Source organism: Saimiri boliviensis, chromosome 6, assembly GCF_048565385.1.
Source record: "Saimiri boliviensis isolate mSaiBol1 chromosome 6, mSaiBol1.pri, whole genome shotgun sequence".
Classification (NCBI taxonomy): Eukaryota; Metazoa; Chordata; class Mammalia; order Primates; family Cebidae; genus Saimiri; species Saimiri boliviensis.
The window spans coordinates 64,293,517-64,315,053 of record NC_133454.1 but is presented as its reverse complement, the minus strand read 5'-3'; the positions used below and the strand labels follow the sequence as shown (position 1 = coordinate 64,315,053).

The 21,537-nt window shown below is 35.1% G+C and overlaps 1 protein-coding gene across 11 annotated transcripts in view; it reads left to right on the top strand.

Moving 5' to 3' along the window:
* ARHGAP32 (Rho GTPase activating protein 32) overlaps window positions 1-21,537 on the top strand; it is a 298,214-nt gene that overhangs the window by 218,618 nt on the left and 58,059 nt on the right. For 10 of the 11 annotated variants that reach the window (XM_074400857.1, XM_074400858.1, XM_039470493.2 and 7 more), the window contains one exon: window positions 344-425. In XM_074400857.1, the coding sequence (XP_074256958.1) occupies window positions 344-425 (82 nt within the window). Of the gene's footprint in view, window positions 1-343; window positions 426-4,918; window positions 16,601-21,537 lie in introns of those variants that run through there. The other variant, XM_074400861.1, reaches the window with a different exon arrangement.

Here is a 21,537-nt window from a genome sequence, read left to right as displayed (position 1 = left end):
AGATTTCAGTAAAGTGGATTATTAAATGATAAAATTTTATCTTCTTGCATGCATAGCTCATTGTCAGACTAAATATTTTAATTCATGTAAAAAAAGATTTGGAAATTAAAAGTAAAAAAACAGACATAGATATTTGGACAAATAAAACATAACTCTGTGTACTCATAGCAACAGATTGTTTTATTATTTGTTTGTGTAATTGGCATCATCTGTTATTGAAAGCCTTGGAATAATAGAATCATTTGGGAGGGACTGTAGAGTACGTTACTGGAATTGAATTGGCAGTAGTCACATATTGGTCTGTTTGCTGGTTTAGAATCCTTTCTTTGTTGCTTTTCATCAGGTGGGACTCTTCCCTGGACACTGTGTTGAGTTAATTAACCAAAAAGTACCCCAGTCAGTGACCAACTCAGTGCCAAAACCAGGTGAGTACACTTTTTTCCCTAGTGTAGTTATTTTATCAACTGCTCAGAGACACAGATTTTCTGTCAGTCAAGTATTTAGCTTGTTTCGCTATTTTTTTGCATTTGTTGACATAATACTACATTCTTAATTTTGTATGCTTTGTTTTTTAAATGTATCTTATTTCTCTGTTGATCATTTTGCAAAAATTTACATACTTTCAAATTTTTAGACAATTTTAAAGAACTGTGTGCTCCATTAAACTTTGTCATTATTTACTTTTACAGTGCATAATAGCAGTGTAACTTATTAATGAATAAAATGATAAAAAACAATAAATTTAAAGAGCTAACATAGAAATTGTAGGATTAATTGGAAATTAATAGATAAAAAGTATGTATATTTTAACAGGGCATATGAAAATCAAAACTGTTTTAAACAGCATTTCTTATTATATAGTATACTTACAGTGCTACATAAATATGTAAACTATATAACAAATAAAGCATTGTTGAAGGGGATAAAAATCAAGAAAATGGGAATTTTGGTATTTATTGAGGTGATTTAGTTTTGGGAAGATTTAACAGAATGCCTCGTCTGGAACTTTTTGATGATGTCAATTTACAAAAATAAAATACAGACAAAGTCTAAAAAATTTTGGAGAAAGAGGAAGTAATCCAACTTATTTTTCCTAGCTCTATTCCATTTCTTCTGTCCTTTCCCTCCTTCCAGTAAAAGGAGAAGAAAAAAAAATTCTGGGCCTCAGAATTTATTTAAACTGTTTTGCTTATGATAGTATTTTTTTGGTTTTAGGACCTGTATGTGAGAGTTAAGAAAAAAAAAAAAAGAGTTATTCTTTCCTTTATTGGTATTTTCCCACTTGTGCTCCCAATGCTTTCGTCAGACAGTCTTTGCCAATAGTATTTAAGCAAAGGGTAATAACCCCTTTCAAAGCTTATTTCTTTGTTGGAGACTAGGCAGTCATCTTTCCCATTTCTCTCATAGGATTTCATTTATTTTAGATAGACTAACTTTATTGCTTGGTAGAGAAAATGCTTTAGAACAGTGTTCTCTGCAGTTCTGCTTGAGCAAGGATTCTCAGTTCTTTTCAAAGCAGTTTTATCCTTCTTGGGTAAACTTTTTTCAAAGGCTCCCAAGTGGGTACTCGTTCATTAGCTCTTCATTAGTAACTGTAGATTTCATTATTTTTAAAAATGTGGCATTATTTTAAACGTAACGTTTTGAAAACTCAGCTTTATTGAGATATAATTTACATATTGTGCAATTTACCCTTTAAATTGTGTAACAGAGTTGTACAGCCATTACCACAGTTGATTTTAGAACACCTTCATCACTTCACAAAGAAATCCCATACTCATTAGCAAACACTGTTCCCTGCATACTGCTCCTAGCCCCAAACAACCACTTACCTACTTTCTGCCTTTATCAGTTTCCCTATTCAGGACATTTTGTATAAATTGAATCATACAGTGTGTGGACTTTTGCTTCTTTTACTTAGCATAGTGTTTTCAAAGTTGACCCATGCAGTAGCATATATCAGTACTTCTGTTTTAATTCCTCCTTTTTTAATGGCGGGATAACATTTCATTGTGTGCATACACCACATTTTATTTGTTTATTCATTTGGAGTTGTTTCCATTTTTGGCTGCTCTGAACATTCATGTGCAAGTTTTTGTGTGGATGTGTTTTGATTTCTCTTGGGCATATGTCCAAGTGTTCAATTGCTGGGTCATATGGTAGCTGTGTTTAATCTTTGAGGAACTGCAAACTCCGTCATTGGTGTAACTGTACCATTTTACAGTTCCACCAGCAGTGTACGAGACTCCCAGTTGCTCCATATCCTTGTCAACACTTGTTTTTATTTGGATTTTTTGATTATTGCCTTCTTAGTTGTGAGGTAGTATCTCACTGTGGTTTTGTCTTGCATTTTGCTTTCGGCTAACAGTGTTGAGCTTTTTTATATGTGCTTATTGGCTATGTGTTCATATTTGTTGCAGGGTATCTATTCATATCCTTTGCTTATTATTTTTTTCTCTTTTTTTTTCCAAGACAAAGTCTTTCTCTGTCACCACGGGCTGGAGTGCAATGTTGTGATCATAGTTCACCACAGCCCTCAACTCTAGGCCTCAGATGATCTTTCTGACTCAGCCTCCTCAATGATCGACATTACAGGTGCACACAACTGCTCCCAGCTGATTTTTAAATTTTTTGTAGAGACAGGGTCTTGCTTTGTTGCCCAGGTTGGTCTCAAACTCCTGGCTTCAAGTGATCCTCCTGTCTCAACCTCTCACCTTTGCCCAGTTTTTAATTGGATTATTTATGTTTTTGTTATTGAGTTATAAATGTTCCTCCTGTATACTAGAAACAAATTTTTTACCAGATAATAATTATTTACAAATATTTTACCTATTTCATGGTTTGTCTTTTATTTTCTTCATAGTATCCATTGAAGCATACAAGTTTTTTATTTTGACATTTCTTTTGTCATTTATGCTTTTCTTTCCTTATTTAAGAAGACTGGCTAACCCACAGTCATGAAGATTTACTCTTGTGTTTTCTTCTGAGAGGTTTATAGTTTTAGATGTTAAATATTAATCTATGACCCATTTTTTAAAGTTAATTTCTGTGTATAGTGATGAGGCAGGGGTTTAACTTTATAAGGTTATCCAGTTGTTGTAATACTGTGTGTTGAAAAGATTATTTTTCCAGTTGAATTATCTTGATACCCTTGGAAAATCACTTGACCCTAGACACAGTTGACCCTAGGTTCTGAACTTCCGGTTCTCTTCCAGTGATCTATATGTCTTTTCTTATGCCAGTACTACCCTCTTTTGATTACTATTGTTTGGTAGTAAGTTTTGCAGTGGGGAAGTATAAGTCTTCTATCTTATTCTTCTTTTTAAGGGTGATTTGGCTTTTCTGGGTCCCTTGCAATTCCATATGGTTTTAGAATCAGCTTGTCAGTTTCTACATTAGGATGGAATTCTGATAGAGAATATACTGAATCTGTAGGTCAACTTGGGAAATATTATTAATGATATTAAGCCTTCCAATCCCTGAACCTAGGATGTTTTTCCATTTATTTAACTATTCTTTTGTATTTTTAATCTTTTTTTTTTTTTTTAAGAGACAGGGTCTTGTTCTGTTGCCCAGGTTAGAGTGTGATGGTGTGACTGTAGTTCACAACTCCTCAAACTTTTGGTCTCAAGGCATCTTTCCATCTCAGCCTCCTGAGTAGCTAGGACTGCTGGCATGTGCCACTGTGCCAGGCTAGCTTTTTAGTTTTTTGTAGCAATGTCTCACTCTGTTGTGTGGGCTGTTCCTGAACTGCTGGCCGGCTTTAAGTGATCCTCCTGCGTGAGCCTCCAAAAGTGCTGGGATTATAGACATGAGCCAATAGGCCCAGCCAGTTTAGACATTCTTTAATTTATTTCAGTATTTTGTAATTTTCACAGTAAGTTTTACATATCTTTTGTTGAATTTCTTTATAAATATTCAATTCTTTTTGATGCTATCGTACAGGGAATTTCAAAGTTTAATTTTCTTATTCTTCATGGCAAGTCCATAGGAATATAATTTTTGTATATTGATGTTATTTCTTGAAGACTTGTTGAAACATTTCTTAGTTCTAATAGTTTTGTAGTGGATTCCTTGCGATTTTCTATGTACAAGATTATGTCATCCACAGTAGCAACTTCTTACTTCTTCCCTTCCAATCTGGATGCCTTTTTATTTTTCTTGCCCAGTTGTCCTTGTGAGAACCTCTTAATACAATGTTGCATGTAAATCTCAAGTGCAAGCATCATCTTAGGGGAATGCATCTAGTCTTTTACAGTTAAGTAAGGTATTAGCTATGGGAGTTTCATAGGTGTCCTTTATCAAGGTTGAGAAAGTTCCCTTCTGTGTTTTTTGTGTTAAGTGTTCATAAAAAGAGTGTAGGAATTTTTCCAAAGGCTTGTATTCATGTATTGAGATTATTGTGGGTTTTTGTGGGCATTATTTTTAAGTTACTAAAATTCAGCATCAAACATATATTTTGATTTCTTGCACATTATTTTTATCCATCTTTCTGTGGTGTAAGCTTAACTTAGGTTAGTTATTATGTCTCATCTGATAGTGTTGACTCAGATGTACTATAAACTATGTTTTTAAAATGTAGCGTAATATTGGCATTAAAATAAACTGTTATCAATCAAGTACTTTCTCATGTTTTGAATGGAAAAGTGACACTTCAAATAGGGATAACCTCCAGAACCATGTAGCATTGGGAAAGTTAATCAGTTATTGATAGTTCTGGAAAATAGGTTTGTATTTGTAGACTGGTATGGCATTTTTGTTTCTAAATTATTAACGACCAAAAAAAAAAAAAAAAAAAACCTAGCATACCTTCAAAAACTAGTATCTTGTCTTTTGTCAGCAGCATTACAGAGTTGGCATAAGGCAATGTGCTTTTTTTTTTTTTTTTTTTTTTTTTTTTTTTTTTGAGACAGTCTTGCTCTGTTGCCCAGGCTGGAGCGCAGTGGTGTGATCCTGGCTCACTGCAACCTCCGCCTCCTGGGTTCAAGTGATTCTCCTGTCTCTGCCTCCCAAGTAGCTGGGATTACAGGCGCATGACACCACACCCAGTTAATTTTTGTATTTTTTAGTAGAGATGGGGTTTCATCATGTTGGCCAGGCTGGTCTCAAACTCTTGACCTCAAGTGATCTGACCACTTTGGCCTCCCAAAGTGCTGGAATTACAGGCATGAACCACTGCACCTGGCCAAAATGTGCATTCTTAATACATTTTGAAAAGTATGACATAAATTCTGTCAGCCTTGGGCTTGTTTCACACTTTAAAACTGTCTTTGCCTACGGTATAAACAACTTGAATGTTCTATTTATTTTTAACATTGCCATCTGTCACTGTTAGATGCCAAGTCTTAAACATACTGCTGTAGTTTGAGACTGGAAATTTAAAGTTCCCTATATTACACAACAAGGGTAACATAAGAAAAATTTTATCTTTGAATTTGTTCTTAAATATTCTTAATATGTTCAATTATTTGTGTATACAGAAATAAAATTAGTCACCATGTCCTGACCAAGATAGACAGTATCCATGGTACCTTAGGAAAAAGAAGGTAAGAGTTTGAGGGAGAGACAGAAGAAGAAACAAAAAAGATGGAAGCTTGTCTGTAAGAAATTGCCATTTTGTTCAGTCACCATAGGGCATGATATGGTGGACGATGAGGTCGAGGTGGGGAAAAGCGGAAGGTAAAGCACATGTTTTTCTTTGTGTTTATTTTTCTTAGAAGTCACTGAGGAACTATTTATTGATACCTTTCTTAAAGTTTTTATGTTAATAGCTATTCTCTCTAAAGATATTTCTTTTTTCCAATTCTCTTTCTCCTCTCCTTTACACATCAGTTACATTATTTGATATTGTCTCACAGATCTTGGACTCCGTTCTTTCTTTCTTTTTTTTTTTTTTTTTTAACTCTGTTTTCTTTCTTTTTCTTTTTTTTCTTTTTTGTTTTTTTGAGACAATCTCGCTCTGTCACCCAGGCTGGAGTGCAGTGGCACGATCTCCTGTTTTCTTTTTCTCTCTTTTTTTTTGTTTTCAGCTTGGATAATTGGTTGTTCTATCATCAAGTTCAGTGATTCTTCACTCTGCTATGTGTAGTCAGTCTTCTCTTAAGCCCCCTAACAAGTTCTTCAGTTCTCATTTTTCTAGCATAAAACGTAGATGGTCTTTTAAAAATAATTGCTATGCTGGAATTACCCATCTTTCACATCATCCACCTTTTCCACCAGAAAGAAAGAAAGAGGAGGGGTAAGGGATAGAAGCGAGAAGAGGGAAAGAGTGGGAGAAATGGAAAATCAAGAAGAAAAGTAGAAATTATTTTTGAGGCATTAACATCTGGAAATAAAAGACTAGTGATTTAGACAATCTTCCCTCTGAGGATAGTTAAAAATTTTTAACAGAGTTATAAAAATACATTTTTGAAGCATTAGCGAGTTAATAAAACTGTAAGCAATTATTGTGCTAAGAGGAAACAGAAGGAAATCTGGAGGGCGACCCCAACATATGGGGACATTATTCCCCTAGGATAGCTGCTGGTGGAGTAGAGGAGGTCGTCATAGGGCTAGGGGAACAAAAATTGGAGGTCAGAACTCATTAAGACAGAGTTGCTGAAAAATGCCCAAGCTTTGAGTTGGGATTTTTGTAGAAATTAATGACTGATTCTAAAATGTCTATGGACATACAGAGCCAAGAATACCCAAGACAATTCAGAAGAATAAAAATGTGGGAAACTTACTGTAATAGATGTTGAAGATACATTGTGAAAGCTTCACTAAGACGTTGGTATAGATGCACAGATAGACCAATAGATCAATGGAACAGAGTAGAGTCCAGAAACAAACCCATGTCTGTATAGATACTTGATTTATGACAGAGGTGGCATTGCAGGGCAGTTTCAAAAGAACAATCATTTGAATAAAGAGTACTGAGTCAACTGGACATCCGAATACAAAAAAAGAGAAGCCTGACCGTTTTTTAACCCCATACACAAAGATCCATCCCAGGAGAATTACAAATCTCTATGTGAAAGATGAAACAATAAAACTTTTAGAAGATAATACCATAGAATATCTTTATGACCTTGGGTTAGACATAAAGTATTAACTGTAACTGAAAAGCTTAATAAGTAAACAATTAAAAGGAAGAACTTTACCATAATAGGCCATTAAGATAGTGAAAGGGCATATTACACTGTGCGAAGATATTTGCAGAATGCATATCCAAAGGACTTCTAAAGAATCTTTAGGGAAATGTAGATTGAAGCCTTTTGACTCTTCAGTACCTACTCACCAGAATAATTTAAAAAATTGTTTTTTGAGATACTGTCTTGCTCTGTCACCAGGCTGGAGTGCAGTGGCACAATCTTGGGTCACTGCAATCTCTGCCTCCCAGGTTCAAGCAATCCTCCTGCCTCAGCCTCTCGAGTGGCTGGGATTATAGGTACATGCCACCATGCCCAGCTAATTTTTTGTATTTTAGTAGAGACAGGGTTTCACCATGTTGACCAGGACCTTGATATCCTGACCTCATGATCTGTCCGCCTCAGCCTCTCAGAGTGCTAGGATTATAGTTATGAGTCACCATGCCAGGCCTGAATAATTAAAATTTAAGTGTGACAATATCTAAGGTTGGCAGGGATATAAACTAATAGGAATTCTCATATGCTGATGGTGGAAGTAAAATTTGAGACAATCATTGTCTGGCATTATCTATTGAAGTTGATACACATATACCCTGTAACCCAGCAGTTTCACTTTTAGATGTTTATAGAGATTCATGTACACAGACTAAGACATTTGTAGGAATGTTCATAGCAGCTTGGTTTCCGTTTGTTAAAAACTGGCAAAACTTATGGCTGTATACATGGTGGAATGAATAAATGAATATATACAATAAATTCCTCTACACCAATAAAAATGTTGAGTTAAAACTATTTGCAACATGATTGACTCTCTCAGAAAGTAGTATTAAAAGTCCTGGTATACACACTTATACTATCAAGTTTTATATATACATATGCAGACTTCAAAATCCTAAGAGTTGAAGACTGCTCTGTGGTATTAGACCTTAGGATAGCAACTACCTTTGAAGAGGAAAGAGGAAATCAGTGATTGGGATGGGCAGAAGAGAGGATTCTGGAGTACTGCTAATATTCTGTTGATCTAGGTAGCAAATACACAGAAATGTCATGATATTGAACATCTTTTTGTGTGCTTATTGCCCATTGTATATTTTATCTGAATTAATGCCTATTTAAGTCTCTTGCCATTTTTGAATTGGTCACTTTGCATTTTTAAAAAATATTGCTCCCATCCAGATGAATGTTCTTTGCAGCATTGCTTTAATACACAAATGTTGGAAATAATATTTTCAAAAATACTTTTGGTACTTTTGGTTCTTTTTGTACTGTAAAATACTTTGCAACCACCAGAAAGTAAGACATAGAGGCCTATATACTAAGCCAGTGAATTTTTTCTCTGATGTATTATTAAATGAAAAGACAAATTACAGAACAGTAAAATCTCATTGTAAATTCTTAAAAAGATGATCTAGAAGGCTATATACCTAACTGGAAAGGGGAATGAAATTATGGAGATGGTAAGAAACATTTCATTTTTTTCTCCATTTTCTTCTGTATTATTTAACTTTTTCATAATAGAAATGGGGTCGTTTCCCTGGCCCCTTCATAGGACTCACAGGTCAGGGGGAGCACACAAGTGAGTAGGTACAAAGGCTAAGATGAGCACTTCTGGGCAACCAGTAGGAGCAGTACTCTGTGCAGGCCCACGGCAGTGTCTAGGGGTTGCCCATGACCCCTGGAACCTCAGAGGGAATATGTTACAGTGTGCTCTTCTAGCTTTGTGGTCCGTGGATAGCTTAAGTGTTAACTTAGTGGACAGTCAGTGTGACAGCCTCTTGCACCTGTAGCCAAGTTTTTGTCTGGTGTTCAGGAAGAATCAGGACATGCAAATGAATTGAAGGGTGGTAAATGTGGAGGATTTTATTGAGCTGTACAAGTGGCTCTCAGAAGAATGGGAAGCTGGAAAGGGGATAGAGTGAGAAGGCGGTCTTTCCCTGGAGTTTGGCCCTCCTTGGCCGAACTCTTCTCCAAAGTCCTGTTGTCAAGCTATCCCTCTGAAGTCAGGCTGTTTCCTTTGAATGCCTGGCTGTTTCTTTCCTTCTCTGCCCCTCTACCACTCTGCTGGCAAGGCCTGGGGTTTTTATGGGCACAGGATGTAGGGGTGGGGCAGGCCAAGGTGGTTTTGGAAAAGGCAACAATTGAGGGGAAAAACAGGAATGCATGTTCCCACTTTGGACTGTGGGTCCAGGCTTGAGGGTGTAGCCCTTGCCAGAGACCACCCTCTTCTATCCAGTATTTTCCTTTCTCCTGTCCCTATCACAATGAGCATGTATTATTTTCTAAAACATGAAGAAATAGATTGTAATCTCCTGTTAACTCTACTCTATCCAAATAGGTAATTTCCAAGATCCTTCTTAATGCATCCAACCCATAAAATGGACACTTGTGACACTAGATTTAATGCAGATGTTTAATTTATATACCTGTATGAAAAGCAGCAAGGTTAAAGGGACAAAAGCTCAGGCAACCTTGGGTTTAATCCCTAGGCCACAAAGTGAGGCAAGATTATTATTTCAAAGATTAGGGTTAAGGTACTTAAGACCCCTGGATACTTAATAAATGGCAACTGTTATTTATTGATTTATGTTTATTTACTATGTTATTTACATTTGTGAGTGTCAGAAACTAGATTTAATTTATATAGATACTTATTTAAATACTATTTTTTGATATAAATTTACATGCCTAGATATCACAGTTGTGTTATTTCTATTCTTGTGTTTCTGTAAATACCTGCAACTAGGTAATTTATAAAGAAAATAGGTTTAATTGGCTCACAGTTTTGCAGACTACAGGAAACATGACACTTGCATCTGCTCGGCTTCTGGGAAGGCCTCAGGTAGCTTTTACTTACGGTGGAAAGCGAAGTGGGAGCAGACACTTCACGGCAGGAGTAGGAGCAAGAGAGAGTGGCAGAGAGTGCCACATACTTATACAACCGGATCTCATGAGTATTCACTAAGCAAGGATAGCTGTAAACCATGAGGGATCTGCCCCCATGACCAAAACAACTCCCACTAGCCCTGGACTTCCTGCAGCATTGGAGATTACAATTGAACATGAGATTTGGGTGGGGACAAATATCTTAACTATATCATAGTACATGACTGAAACAAATTAATTACAATAGTTTTCACACCATGGTGGGGGAAGAAGCTTCTTTGGATGGTCTAAGAATTTGCATTACAAATTCGTGACTTCTTGAAGATAACTTTTTTTTTGGTTAATAGATACACATTAAAGCTGAGGCTTTAATTTTTTTTTTTTTTTTTTTTTTTCGTTTAAGACTAGTCAAGCGCATGTGTGAGAAGACAGGAAAGAGTAGGACAGGGAAATAGATCTGTAACTGACATGGGTACAATCAATTGGGATAACTCAGTACCTTTGGAAGAGTTAGGCTTTCACTTTGAGGGAAGACATAGTAATTAAATATCTCTGATGTAATCCTTATATTTATTTAAGAAATTTATTAGGTAACAAGTCAGCCTGGATTTGTAGGATAGTTTTGAAATTAAAAAAAAATTTTTTTGTAGTTTGTAGAAAACCGGTCCTCTAGTATCTTGCTTTTTATGTTATTTTACTTAAAGTTGTGCCTAATTACAGTTGTTTTGTTTTAAATTTTCACTTGCTTGCTCCTGGATTGTTTCTATTTTCTTTCTTTTTTCAGTTTCCAATACTTTTTGCTCTTTTGTAGCCATGTTTCTTTGCATGTCACTTTAGTAAGAGTTAACTACACACTTATCAACTAAAAGAGGTCCAGGTTTTTATTTATTCTTTTTGGAGTGTTGCACTGAATATGCTTCCCATTGAACAAGTGCTTAAATGTTTCAGAATGAGGTTATTAAAATCCCTACCCTAGGAGGCACTGATATAAAAGTCAAAGGAGTACTAAAATGCTAGAGTGCTTTGGGAAGCTTTCTCCCCGAATACATTGCATGTGATAGATCAAGGTAATATTTTCTCACTCTTGAGAGTATCAGGGAAAAATTTTCTCACTATTGAGAGTATCAGGGAAAAATATTTTCTGTATCAGGGAAAAACAGAAAAGTTATAATACTGTGTATTTATAAAGTGCTTTAGGGTTTATTGATATTTATGTTTCCATTGTTTAAATTGCACTTGAATCTGAGGACAATCTGTGAGGTACTAGGGATAGGGAATGTATTTCCATCCCTCCTCTCCCTACCCTTTTTTAACCAGTAGAGCAGCTGGAGGCTTAAGACACTTGCATAAGGCTTCACAACTAGGATTTACCGAAATCTCCTGACACCGCATAGTTATCACAACCAGCACTTACATAGTCCTGACTGTGTGCCAGGCACTGTGCCACACACTTGGTTTGAATTAACTAACTTGTGTTCAATTAGTTAATTCAAAACCCAGAATTCTGCCCACTGTAGAACATTGAATAGATGTAAAGACTTTTCTCTCTGTGTCAAAAGAAAAATATATATATTTTTGCTTTTATTATAATAGGGGTAAATAAAATGTATTTGCATTTTTATAAGGCCTATATAAACAGAACAGAAATTAGGGCAAAAGATGGGCTAAATTGGGGATAAAGAGAATTGCTTATAGGAAAAAAACTAGCTTATTTTCTGGTTTTGTTTTCAGTCATCATCCTTCCTAATGCCACTTTTAAGTAAAAACTCTTTTAATTTTTCCTTTCCATGTATAAAACATATCTCCAAATTTTATTATATTGTAGCATTTCTAGCCATTCGCCCTTTCCATTTTCCTAGTATAGTATTTCTCCCTGTGTACTTGACTGGAATCTGCTTGTGTTTTCTGAACATGGCACGTGGTTTCTTAGCTTTCACTTTGCTTCTGCTGTTCCTACAGCCTGAAATACCGTCCCCATTTTGACCAGTTGAAATCCTTGTATTTCAAGACTTGGGCCAGAATCCACTTCTTCCATGAAAGCTTCCCTGACCCACCTCTCCCTAATCCCATCTCCTCTCTACCGCCAGTGCAAATTTAATAGTAGTTATTTCACATATTCACTAAATTGCACTTTCTTCACAAGTGGCAAGAATGCCATTCATCTTCGTCTCTTCCCCAGGCTATGTGTGCCGTGGTTACACAACTAGTGCCTGCTGAATTAATCTATCCTAATATTTACTACCAAATTAAAATAGTAGAGTACAACTTTCATCCTGTAACTCTTGAGAAAATTGGGTGAATTCCTCCTTCTATGCCAGAATTACATACAAAATTTTTAGTGTAGACTGTAAGGTGTTTCACAAATAGCAGAGCTAACTTATCTTTGTAGCCATTTTTTTCCCTATTTCCTAGCCATATTCAGCTTCACTAACGTGTTTCCTTACTCTCCTCCCAAGATACTCTGGGCTTCCTTCTTCCTTGGCCTGTGACTGACTTACCATTTTTTTGTGTGAAGGTTCCCTAGGCCACTCTTTGACAAACTTGAATTTACATTCAGTTCACCTGAGAGCACATTCATTTCTCTCATTTTGAGTTTGATACTTCACTTTCTATTTATTTTTTTTTCTCCGCCTACATGGTTTTGCTGTTGAGAAATGTATTTTGTAGTAATTTGCATCTTTTATATGGCTGCTCCTAAACAGTTCTTGATTGATAATTATAACATGAACAGTTTTCATTATAGTTACCAAAAGTGTTTTCTAAACCCCATATGCCCTTTAGTCAATGCTGGGCGTAGCCCCCTAATCAGTCTTTTTCTTGCCCCAAGTAACGAGGCTTTTCTACTTTCGGCCATTTTCAATATTCATTCATTCATTCAAGAATTTATTGAGTGCATACTAAGTGCTATGGCTAAACCAGTGAACACAGCAGACAGAAATTCTGCCATTTTGATGTTTGTATTCACATGTGACAAGAAGGAGAGAGGTAAATAAATAAGTAAACTATATCGTACGATAGATAAGTGCTGTGAAGAGAAATAAAGCTGAGAAAGAGGTACCAAGACTAGGAAATGCTGGGATGTGGCTCATGTGGGATTATAATTTTCAAGGGAGGGTAGGGTGGTCTAGGAAGGGCTCATTAGAAGGCTACTTTTGAACAAAGACCTGAAGGAGATGAGGAGAGGAGATCTGCATGTATCTGGAGGAAGAGCTTTCCAAGGATGGAACAACAAGTGTAATGATACCAAGTGGAATGTGTGTCAGGCTTGGTAATGGGTCAGCAGAAAGGCCAGGTTGGCTAGAGCAGTAGGTGAAGAGATGAGATGAGGTCAAGAGGGGAGAGGGATCAGATCTTCTCTGGGGCCTGGGTGCCACTGTAGGGGTTTTGGCTTTTATATAGAATTAGTTCGTAGGCAGTGGAAGATTTTGAGCAGATTTTATTTGGTTCAATTTATCTTGTTAAAAGGATCACTTTCCTTGCCATGTCAAGAGGAAAGGCAGAGATACGGAGAAGAAGAGGGGCTAGCAGTGACTGTTAGAATGAGCCAGATGAGAGATGATGGTAACTTAGACCAGTATGGTAGCTATGCAAGTGGTGAGAAGTGATCTGCTTCTAGATATATTTTGGCCATGGAGCTGGCAGAATTTGCAGACATACTGTGAAGTGATTGAATCATTCAGGTAATTTTTATGATAAAATGATTGGAACGGAGTCATTGCCTTTCCAGTGGGTTCCTTGTTGCTTCTCCCACCCATGCAGTTACATTCTAGTCCTTCATGGGGGGATAGCCACCATACATTTTGATAAATATGAGAGAAAGACCTCTCTCATGTTTGTTAAATGTGAGAGAAAGTGACCTCTCCTACACAGTCACTAGATGACACAGCATCTTTTCAGTCAGTTATGATTTTTATTTTGAAATAATTCATCTCAGAGGAAGTTGCAAAAATGGTACAGAGAGATCCCCTGGACTCATCGCTCAACTTCTCCCAGTTGGAACATATAGTAGTACATTATCAAAACCAGGAAACAACATAGTTACAGTATGGTTAACTAGATGCAGACCTTACTCCAAATTCACCAGCTTTTGCAGCACTCATTTTCTTACCATGTATTCTTATATGGCATTAGAGTACAGCTTTTTAGGTTTCAGATGACAGTTACTGTCATTAATTATGTAAATCTCCCACACACAGGCAAATAATTGTGGAATATAGTTATCCCTATCAATGTTTATGTGTTAAATAATATATAACATATATGTTAAGCAATATGTAACATATATTAAATAACATGTTACATATGAATGATAAAATAATCTAAATACATATATTACAAAACATATAAACATCGATATGTATATGTTATGTAATAGATGGGCTTATGGATTGTTCTGAGTATTTCCAAATGGCTTTTCTACAGTAAAAATAATGTACTTTCTTTTTTCTCACTCTCTTCCCTCATCCCTCCTTCTCTCCTTTCTCTCTTTTCTTCCTCTCTCTCTTTTCTCTTTCTCTTGCCCTCCCTTGCTGTCTTTAGTATTAAGGAAGAGGTTGGGAGGGAGGGTTGTTTTTCATTTAAAATTAAAGAAAAGAAGAGTGGCTTTGCCTTCTACATTATGAGTAAATTTTAAGAGCCTTGTTTCCTATTCAACTAAACTCATAAATCCATAGATGTTCCATTGGTAACAATAACATGTTTTGTTCCTGCCACATATCAAAATTCTCTATGGTCTTTCTTATTTTAAAATTACATAAATTCATTGTTATTTTTGTTTTGTTTTGTTTTGTTTTTTGAGATGTAGTCTTGCTCCGTCACCCAGGCTGGAGTGCAGTGGCATGATCTCGGCTCACTGCAACCTTTGCCTCCTGCCTCCTGAGTAGCTGGGATTACAGGCGTGCGCCACCATGCCTGGCTAATTTTTGTATTTTTAGTAGATACAGGATTTCACCTTGTTGGTCAGGCTGGTCTTGAACTCCTGACCTTGTAATCCACATGCCTTGACCTCCCAAAATGCTGAGATTACAGGCATGAGCCACCGTGCCTGGACAATTCATTGCCTTTTTTTTTTTTTTTTTTGTGGACTACTATTTATCAATAATGCGATATTCAGAACTATGTTCAAAGAGGAAGGAAAGAATAAATTCAGTCAACAGCAGAAGATTTTGGCATGGTGCGTGATAAATACTCCTTGGCTATGTCATCTCTTGCCAATTACTATTACAGGACCTTGGCAAGTTGCTTAATCTCTCTGCTTTAGTTTTCTCATCTATAAGATGGGATAATAATAGAACTGCTTTTAAAAGATTAGGATAAATAATATTTTTAAATACTTAGGATTGTGCCTGCCACATAGTAAGTGCTATAACATTATTTTGTAAATTAAAAATATTTGAGGGTAGAATTGATAGTAATATTAGAAAAAAGTCATTGGAACAGAAAATGTGTCAATATTTCTAATTCATTTGCTTCTTCAGGAAATAAATAATTGGGTTAACACAGTTCAATACTATTATTTAGTAGGAGTATTGAATCTCTTCATTATTTATATTGCATTTATGCAAATGACTAACAAAGAATCTTAAAAGCTTTAAAAAGTCACAAATTGAGATTGAATGCCAGTTTGATAATAGTTGCCAAAGAGTTTCACTTTTGCTAATGAATGTTTTTGGTAGAGGAAACGAAGTGCCTTGGATGAAGGAGAGTTACATATGTAGCATCTGTTCAGTGTATGAAGGAGAAGGTTATATTTGGGACAACTTGTTTAATTCTGGATTTCTCATTCTGAAGAAACCTTTTTTACTTTTTTCTCTAATAATTGCATAAGAGATTGTCTTACAGTTTTTCACACAGAGACTCTGTAAATTGATACTTTAAAAAAATGTGTTAGTGGAATAACAATCTTAGCTCAGTATCAGCAAAGATATTAAAAGATTTGTTTCCTCAGCCTGTCCTGTTGTTTTAGTGATTCAGCCTTTTACTGGCAGTACTACCTACTTGATCAATTACTTTTCTTATTTTAATGGAGCCTAAAGTTCCATCATTTTTATTGGATACACTGTCTCCCACCTACTCAGCAAACAACTGAATAGCAATTAACTTTTTAAAAGAGAAAAGACATAATTTAATAGCAATTTCATACGGGTGTTTTCTGAGCAGGAAGTGCTCACCTGTTTGGTGTTGATGGGTGGAGCTCTTCTGGGGAAGCCTGTTCTGCAAGTGTGAGTTTAGGCTGGGGCGTTTCTGTGGTGTTGCAAAGCAGTATGTGCTGAGAGAGGAGGATTAAGCTCCGGGAGGCAGAGCTCTCCCACACACTTGCTGGCTTGCTGGGCTCCACGGACTGGACTGAAAACAGGACCAAGAAAAGTGCTGCTGCAGGGGGTCCTGAAAACAGCTGGAACCTGGCAGTCATGTGGGACCTGACTTGGAGTTAGACTGTGGTGGTGAGGTCGGAACCAGTGTGATTACGATTTATTTTCTACGCTCGTGTACGGAATGCAGAGCTGTTATATCCTAATGAATCTACTGCTAAATACAGCCATTTGGAATAATTTTAAGTACTGATACTAAAATTTGTACCACAAGAGGTAAGGAGATCTTGATCAGTCCTTTAAATATTTGACTCAAAACAACATTCAGAATATTTCACTGAAACTGTTTTTAGATTATATTTGGGCACATGTTACCTTGGTTGCTCTTAGGTGAATGGTTATTTAATTATCTAGAAATCTTGCAGTTGAACATTAATATTTTTTATGTCTGTAGAGAGGTGATTCTTTTTGAAGTAGGTTTTGCTGATTGTACAATACAGATGTTGTTTTCCCGGTCTGTTTCAGGAAATACCGTTTTTCCTCCTATTTCCAGTTAGCTTATGTCTTGTTTTCTATACATGAGGTTAATATAACAAAAGTTTTTACGATTAAAAGAACCTACCTTTATTTCTTAAGCAGCCAGCTTATATCATATTTTTAATTTTTTTCCTGGTGAGTTAATGATATTTCAGTTATTGATTAATGGAAATGAGCAGTGCTAATATACTTCAAAGAGTTTAGTAGACTGTATAAAGAGGCTCCTCAAGTTTGCATAAGGAAGTAACCCTTCTGGCCTTTTCCCTTCAAGTATGTTGCTTCCCCCCCACCTCATTGCTATTGGTAAGAATAACCACCTCTATCCATAAAATATTTTGTATTACATCTTAGAGATTTTACCACTAAGGTGGTATTCTATAAGTATTTGACTTAATGAAAGGTGATAAATGCGTTTCATTAAAATAACATGGAGACCAGAATTTTCTCTGAATCACAAATCAGCCCTATTAAGAAGTTGAACATTTTTCTTTCCAGGATTGCTGCACTAATGCTTAAATGATACCATTTTTTTTGTTTCAAAACCATAAATGGAGGAATTTCAGAATTTAGAGCGCTTTTTCATAGTCAGCTTTTTAAAAAAGCATACATTGCTCTTAATGATAATGGTTTGAAGTATAATTTCTTTTTTTAAAAAAAGAATGCTGTATGGCATTCAGTGGAAGAGATCAGAAATCTAAAATGTCTTAGGTTAAGTTTATATTTAAGAAAATTATAGGAGGAAGGACTAGAAAGTGATGCCATGTTTGTCTGTACCCCCTTGAGTGCTCTCAGTCCTGAATCTAGGATAGATAGCCATATTTCAGGTTCTGGAAGGCTGAGTCAGTTTTCTGGTTAGTCCTGTACCACAGGGGATTCTTAAAGTTTTCAGATCAAATGTAACAAGAAATTGTGGTCGTAATAATAGGTCCTATTTATTGACACAGAATTAAATGCTTCGTACATACATTTTGTGTAAGCATCATAGCAACCTTAGTGAGAGCTGTTGTTAGGGTCATTTCCATTGTGAGTTAAAGGACTGAGACTTAAATAGGTAATTTGCTCAAGATCTTGCAATTGGAAAGTGATTAGGGACTGAATTAAAACCCTTTGGTCTATTTCTTTAACAAGACCTCATTGTCAGTTTTATTGCACTCACCAACTTTAGAACCTTTCTACTCTACTTCCTGCAAAACAAAACAAAACCCACAAAACAAACAAAAACCACCTATGACCGTATTGAAGTTCCACACCAAACTTCATGACTTAATAAAGTGCAAGGGACTATGTGACATTAAAGTACATATTATTACATTTTAATCTAATAAAAATTTATCTCAAAAGAGTTTTTACATGATTAAAATTAAAGTTCTAAGTTCTTCAATTTCTAGAACTAATGTATATTCTGGTACTCTTGTTACCTTTGATGTACCTGAATTCCTAAGAATATGTGTTTGTTATATTTAATTTTTGTAAGAATACACAAACAGATGTCCTCCTGAAATAGTACTAGCTTTTAAGCTTCTTATCAAATAGTACTAGTTTATCCTAGAAAAATAAGAGCCCAGACAATTTAAAATTTCTTATGAGATTTTAAAATCTATAATCTATGTATAATATCCCATTTCAATGTTAAAATACTTTAAGTGTCAGGAATTTATATCTACTTCATGTTTCCTCCTCCTCCCGCTTCTGGTAAAATGCAGTTCTTCCTTTTGTTCTGTTTTTAGAAATGAAATTAGTCATAATCTCTTATATAATAACTGAGGTGGTAAAGTCAGCAAGTTAAAAATACTTCTTTGATTTTGTACCAAAGTCAGAAACAGAACCAATCACATTTATTGTTTTAAATTTGTGATTTAAATTTTAAAATAAAAATTAGTGTCACTTTTTGCAGGAAAAAGGTGTAGCTTATTTCTATCAGCCTAAAATCACGTAATCTAAATTTGAGCCTTCTTTGATATTTGTAACTGAAATCTGTAGCTTCTAGAAAAGTCAGTGTATAACGTAGATAATAGTCTTAACTGTATGTCCATTTTCCTATGATTTTTAAAGGTCTAGCATGAGCAGGTTCTATTTATAACAATTTTTGTGCTCCTCTAAGAAGGGCAGCAGTGTAGTCTTGGTTTGGTTTCATCTTTAACCCTGGAGAAGAGATACAGTTTTATACAAATATCCCAGAATTTTAGTTAACCGTTGGCATGCCATTCAACATGAGTTGTGCTGGATGTTCTGAAGAAGCAGTTTGTGGTCCATTTTTTGTTTATCTTTTTCCCAGTGAATTGTTCTTACCTCTTCTGTGTCTAAAAGATTCTTTTCTAAAATCTACTACAGATTCATTTTCTAGATCCCTTAATGTTACTTATTTGCATTCCAATCAGTAATGCCTTTTGAAATGGCTCATTTCTCTCATAATTAGATGGAACCCTCTTTGACTTATGTAACCTTTAGTAGCTTTCCCATTTTTCGGTCAAGAGCCATTACTAGCAGTGCTGTTTTAAATGTAGTCTTGCATGTATATGACTTTTTCAGATACCTGGTTTTATTATTTTGAGGTTGAGATGTCCAGATAGCAAACTGTTCCACTTAATTCCTGATCCGGTTCCAGGTATCTTTTCTGTGACAGCCTCTTGAGCCATTACATGCATCATTTAAAGAACTGTGTTTTTTCCCTTTCACTTCCAAAATTGTTTGTGATACATTGATTAAAGGGGATTCTGCACTTTTCGTACTCTACAACAGCTTTGCAGTACATTAAAATTCAAGACTCAAAACTATCTAGAGAATTTTTTGACATATACTTGGGATGGGGTGGGGAATGAAGCCCAATGCTGAACATCAATTACACTCCTGATTTTAAAAAGTGGTTCCTAGAGAGACGAGAATTTTGCTTTTTGAGCATCAACCTGATAGATTATACGTTTTTCAGAAGTTCAGAATCTACAGATAATATTTACCTTAGTTTTCTTTTACTTTAGTAAACTCTTGTAACATATGTCAAAATTAATTTTTATAAAGTATATGGCATTTTCTAGTTAAAAGAGTGTTATAAGTGACTATTGTACTGTTGACCAAGGACGACGTGAACAACAGTGTACCATATGGCATGACCAGCAACTATGAAAGTCCTTAACAATTAAAGGTAGTACAAGCATCAAGTCTGGGAAATAGTTGTAAGCATGTTATGTAAGGACTCCTTATTACTACTAAGCATTCATGGAACTAAATAATTAAAATTAATTTAAAAAGTGTTAAACCCTAATAAGCTCCATAACTTTTAACAGTGATTTTTTATCTTAAATTTTTATACCAGCCTTTTCCAAGATGATTTAGAGAGCCTAATTTTTTTTTGACAAGGCTCTCCAATGACGTTTTAAATGATGTCCTTTTTTTCCTGATAAATTTCCCTAAACTAAGGATATGTTTCATAGATTTTAGAGCTTTGTATGCTATTCAGACTTCACACATTCTCAGAGTACTTTATGATTTCTCAGGTATTTTCATTAAAATTTAGAATTATATTGCCTGATTAAACTTATCTTTGTTCATATTATTAATCTGAGGTCTAAACTGGTTAATTTCCTTTTCTAAAACCTTACAGTGAGTTATTGGCAAAATCAGAATTAAAATCATATCTCCATGTTCTTGGTCTGGTACTTTTTCACTAGCACATGCCTTAGCCAATAATGACATGATTGGATGGAAAACCTTAATTAGGCTATATGTCTTATTATTGGAAAAAAAAAAAAAAGGTTTCGATTACGAGGTCATTGGTTCAAGGATGTATTGTTAAATCTTCAAATAAGATTGCTAACATTTTATGCTTGCTAACATTTTATGCTTACTATATGTTTTTACCATATATACAACTATGTATTTAGCTATTATAGGATATTATTAAATAAAATAAAGAAAATGAATTGAAATATGAATAATAAATTATCTTGATAATTAGAACTAGATACATAGAAGGGAAGAAAGGAATAGAGTTTCATTATTCTGGTAACTCATTATATTTAAGTTATTACATAGAATGTAATGGGAGATGATTAGAATTTATTTAATATACCTATTTCTTTTAATTTCAACTTTTAAGGAGGTAATTCTGATGATTAGAGACTTGTTTATATTTTGAATGTAAATCATTTTTAGTGTGATGTTAACACAAACAGATTAAATTAGTTAATACATGTAAAGCACTGGCACACAGTAATATAGTGAACATTCAATCATGTGTAAAATAATTACTGTTATGATATTACTGTAGTGTCTAGATTTTCCTTCAGTTATTGTTGACTGTCTAGTTTAGGACTTACCTTTTTCTTCATACTGCCTTTGTAGGACTGGGAGCAGGCCAGTGGGTGGTACCAGAGAGAGGACAGATCTATAGCAAAATAGACCAGAAGATGTACAGAGATAAGAATAGTCAGTGACAGAATTTCTTCAGCATGTCCTTGTTCCATCAAATGAAAACTTACTGGGTTTAATTTGTAATAAACTCCTTTACTCTGACTTGACTGATATTTTTTGTGAAACTGGAAAAATACATCATCAGAGTTACTCATGTGTATTTTTAGTTATTGGCTTAAAGAACTTCTTTTGTATCGTGAGTCATATTGATATGAAAGCATTATTTATATTAAAGCCTTTTTATCTTATAAAAAGGAACAGGTTCAAAA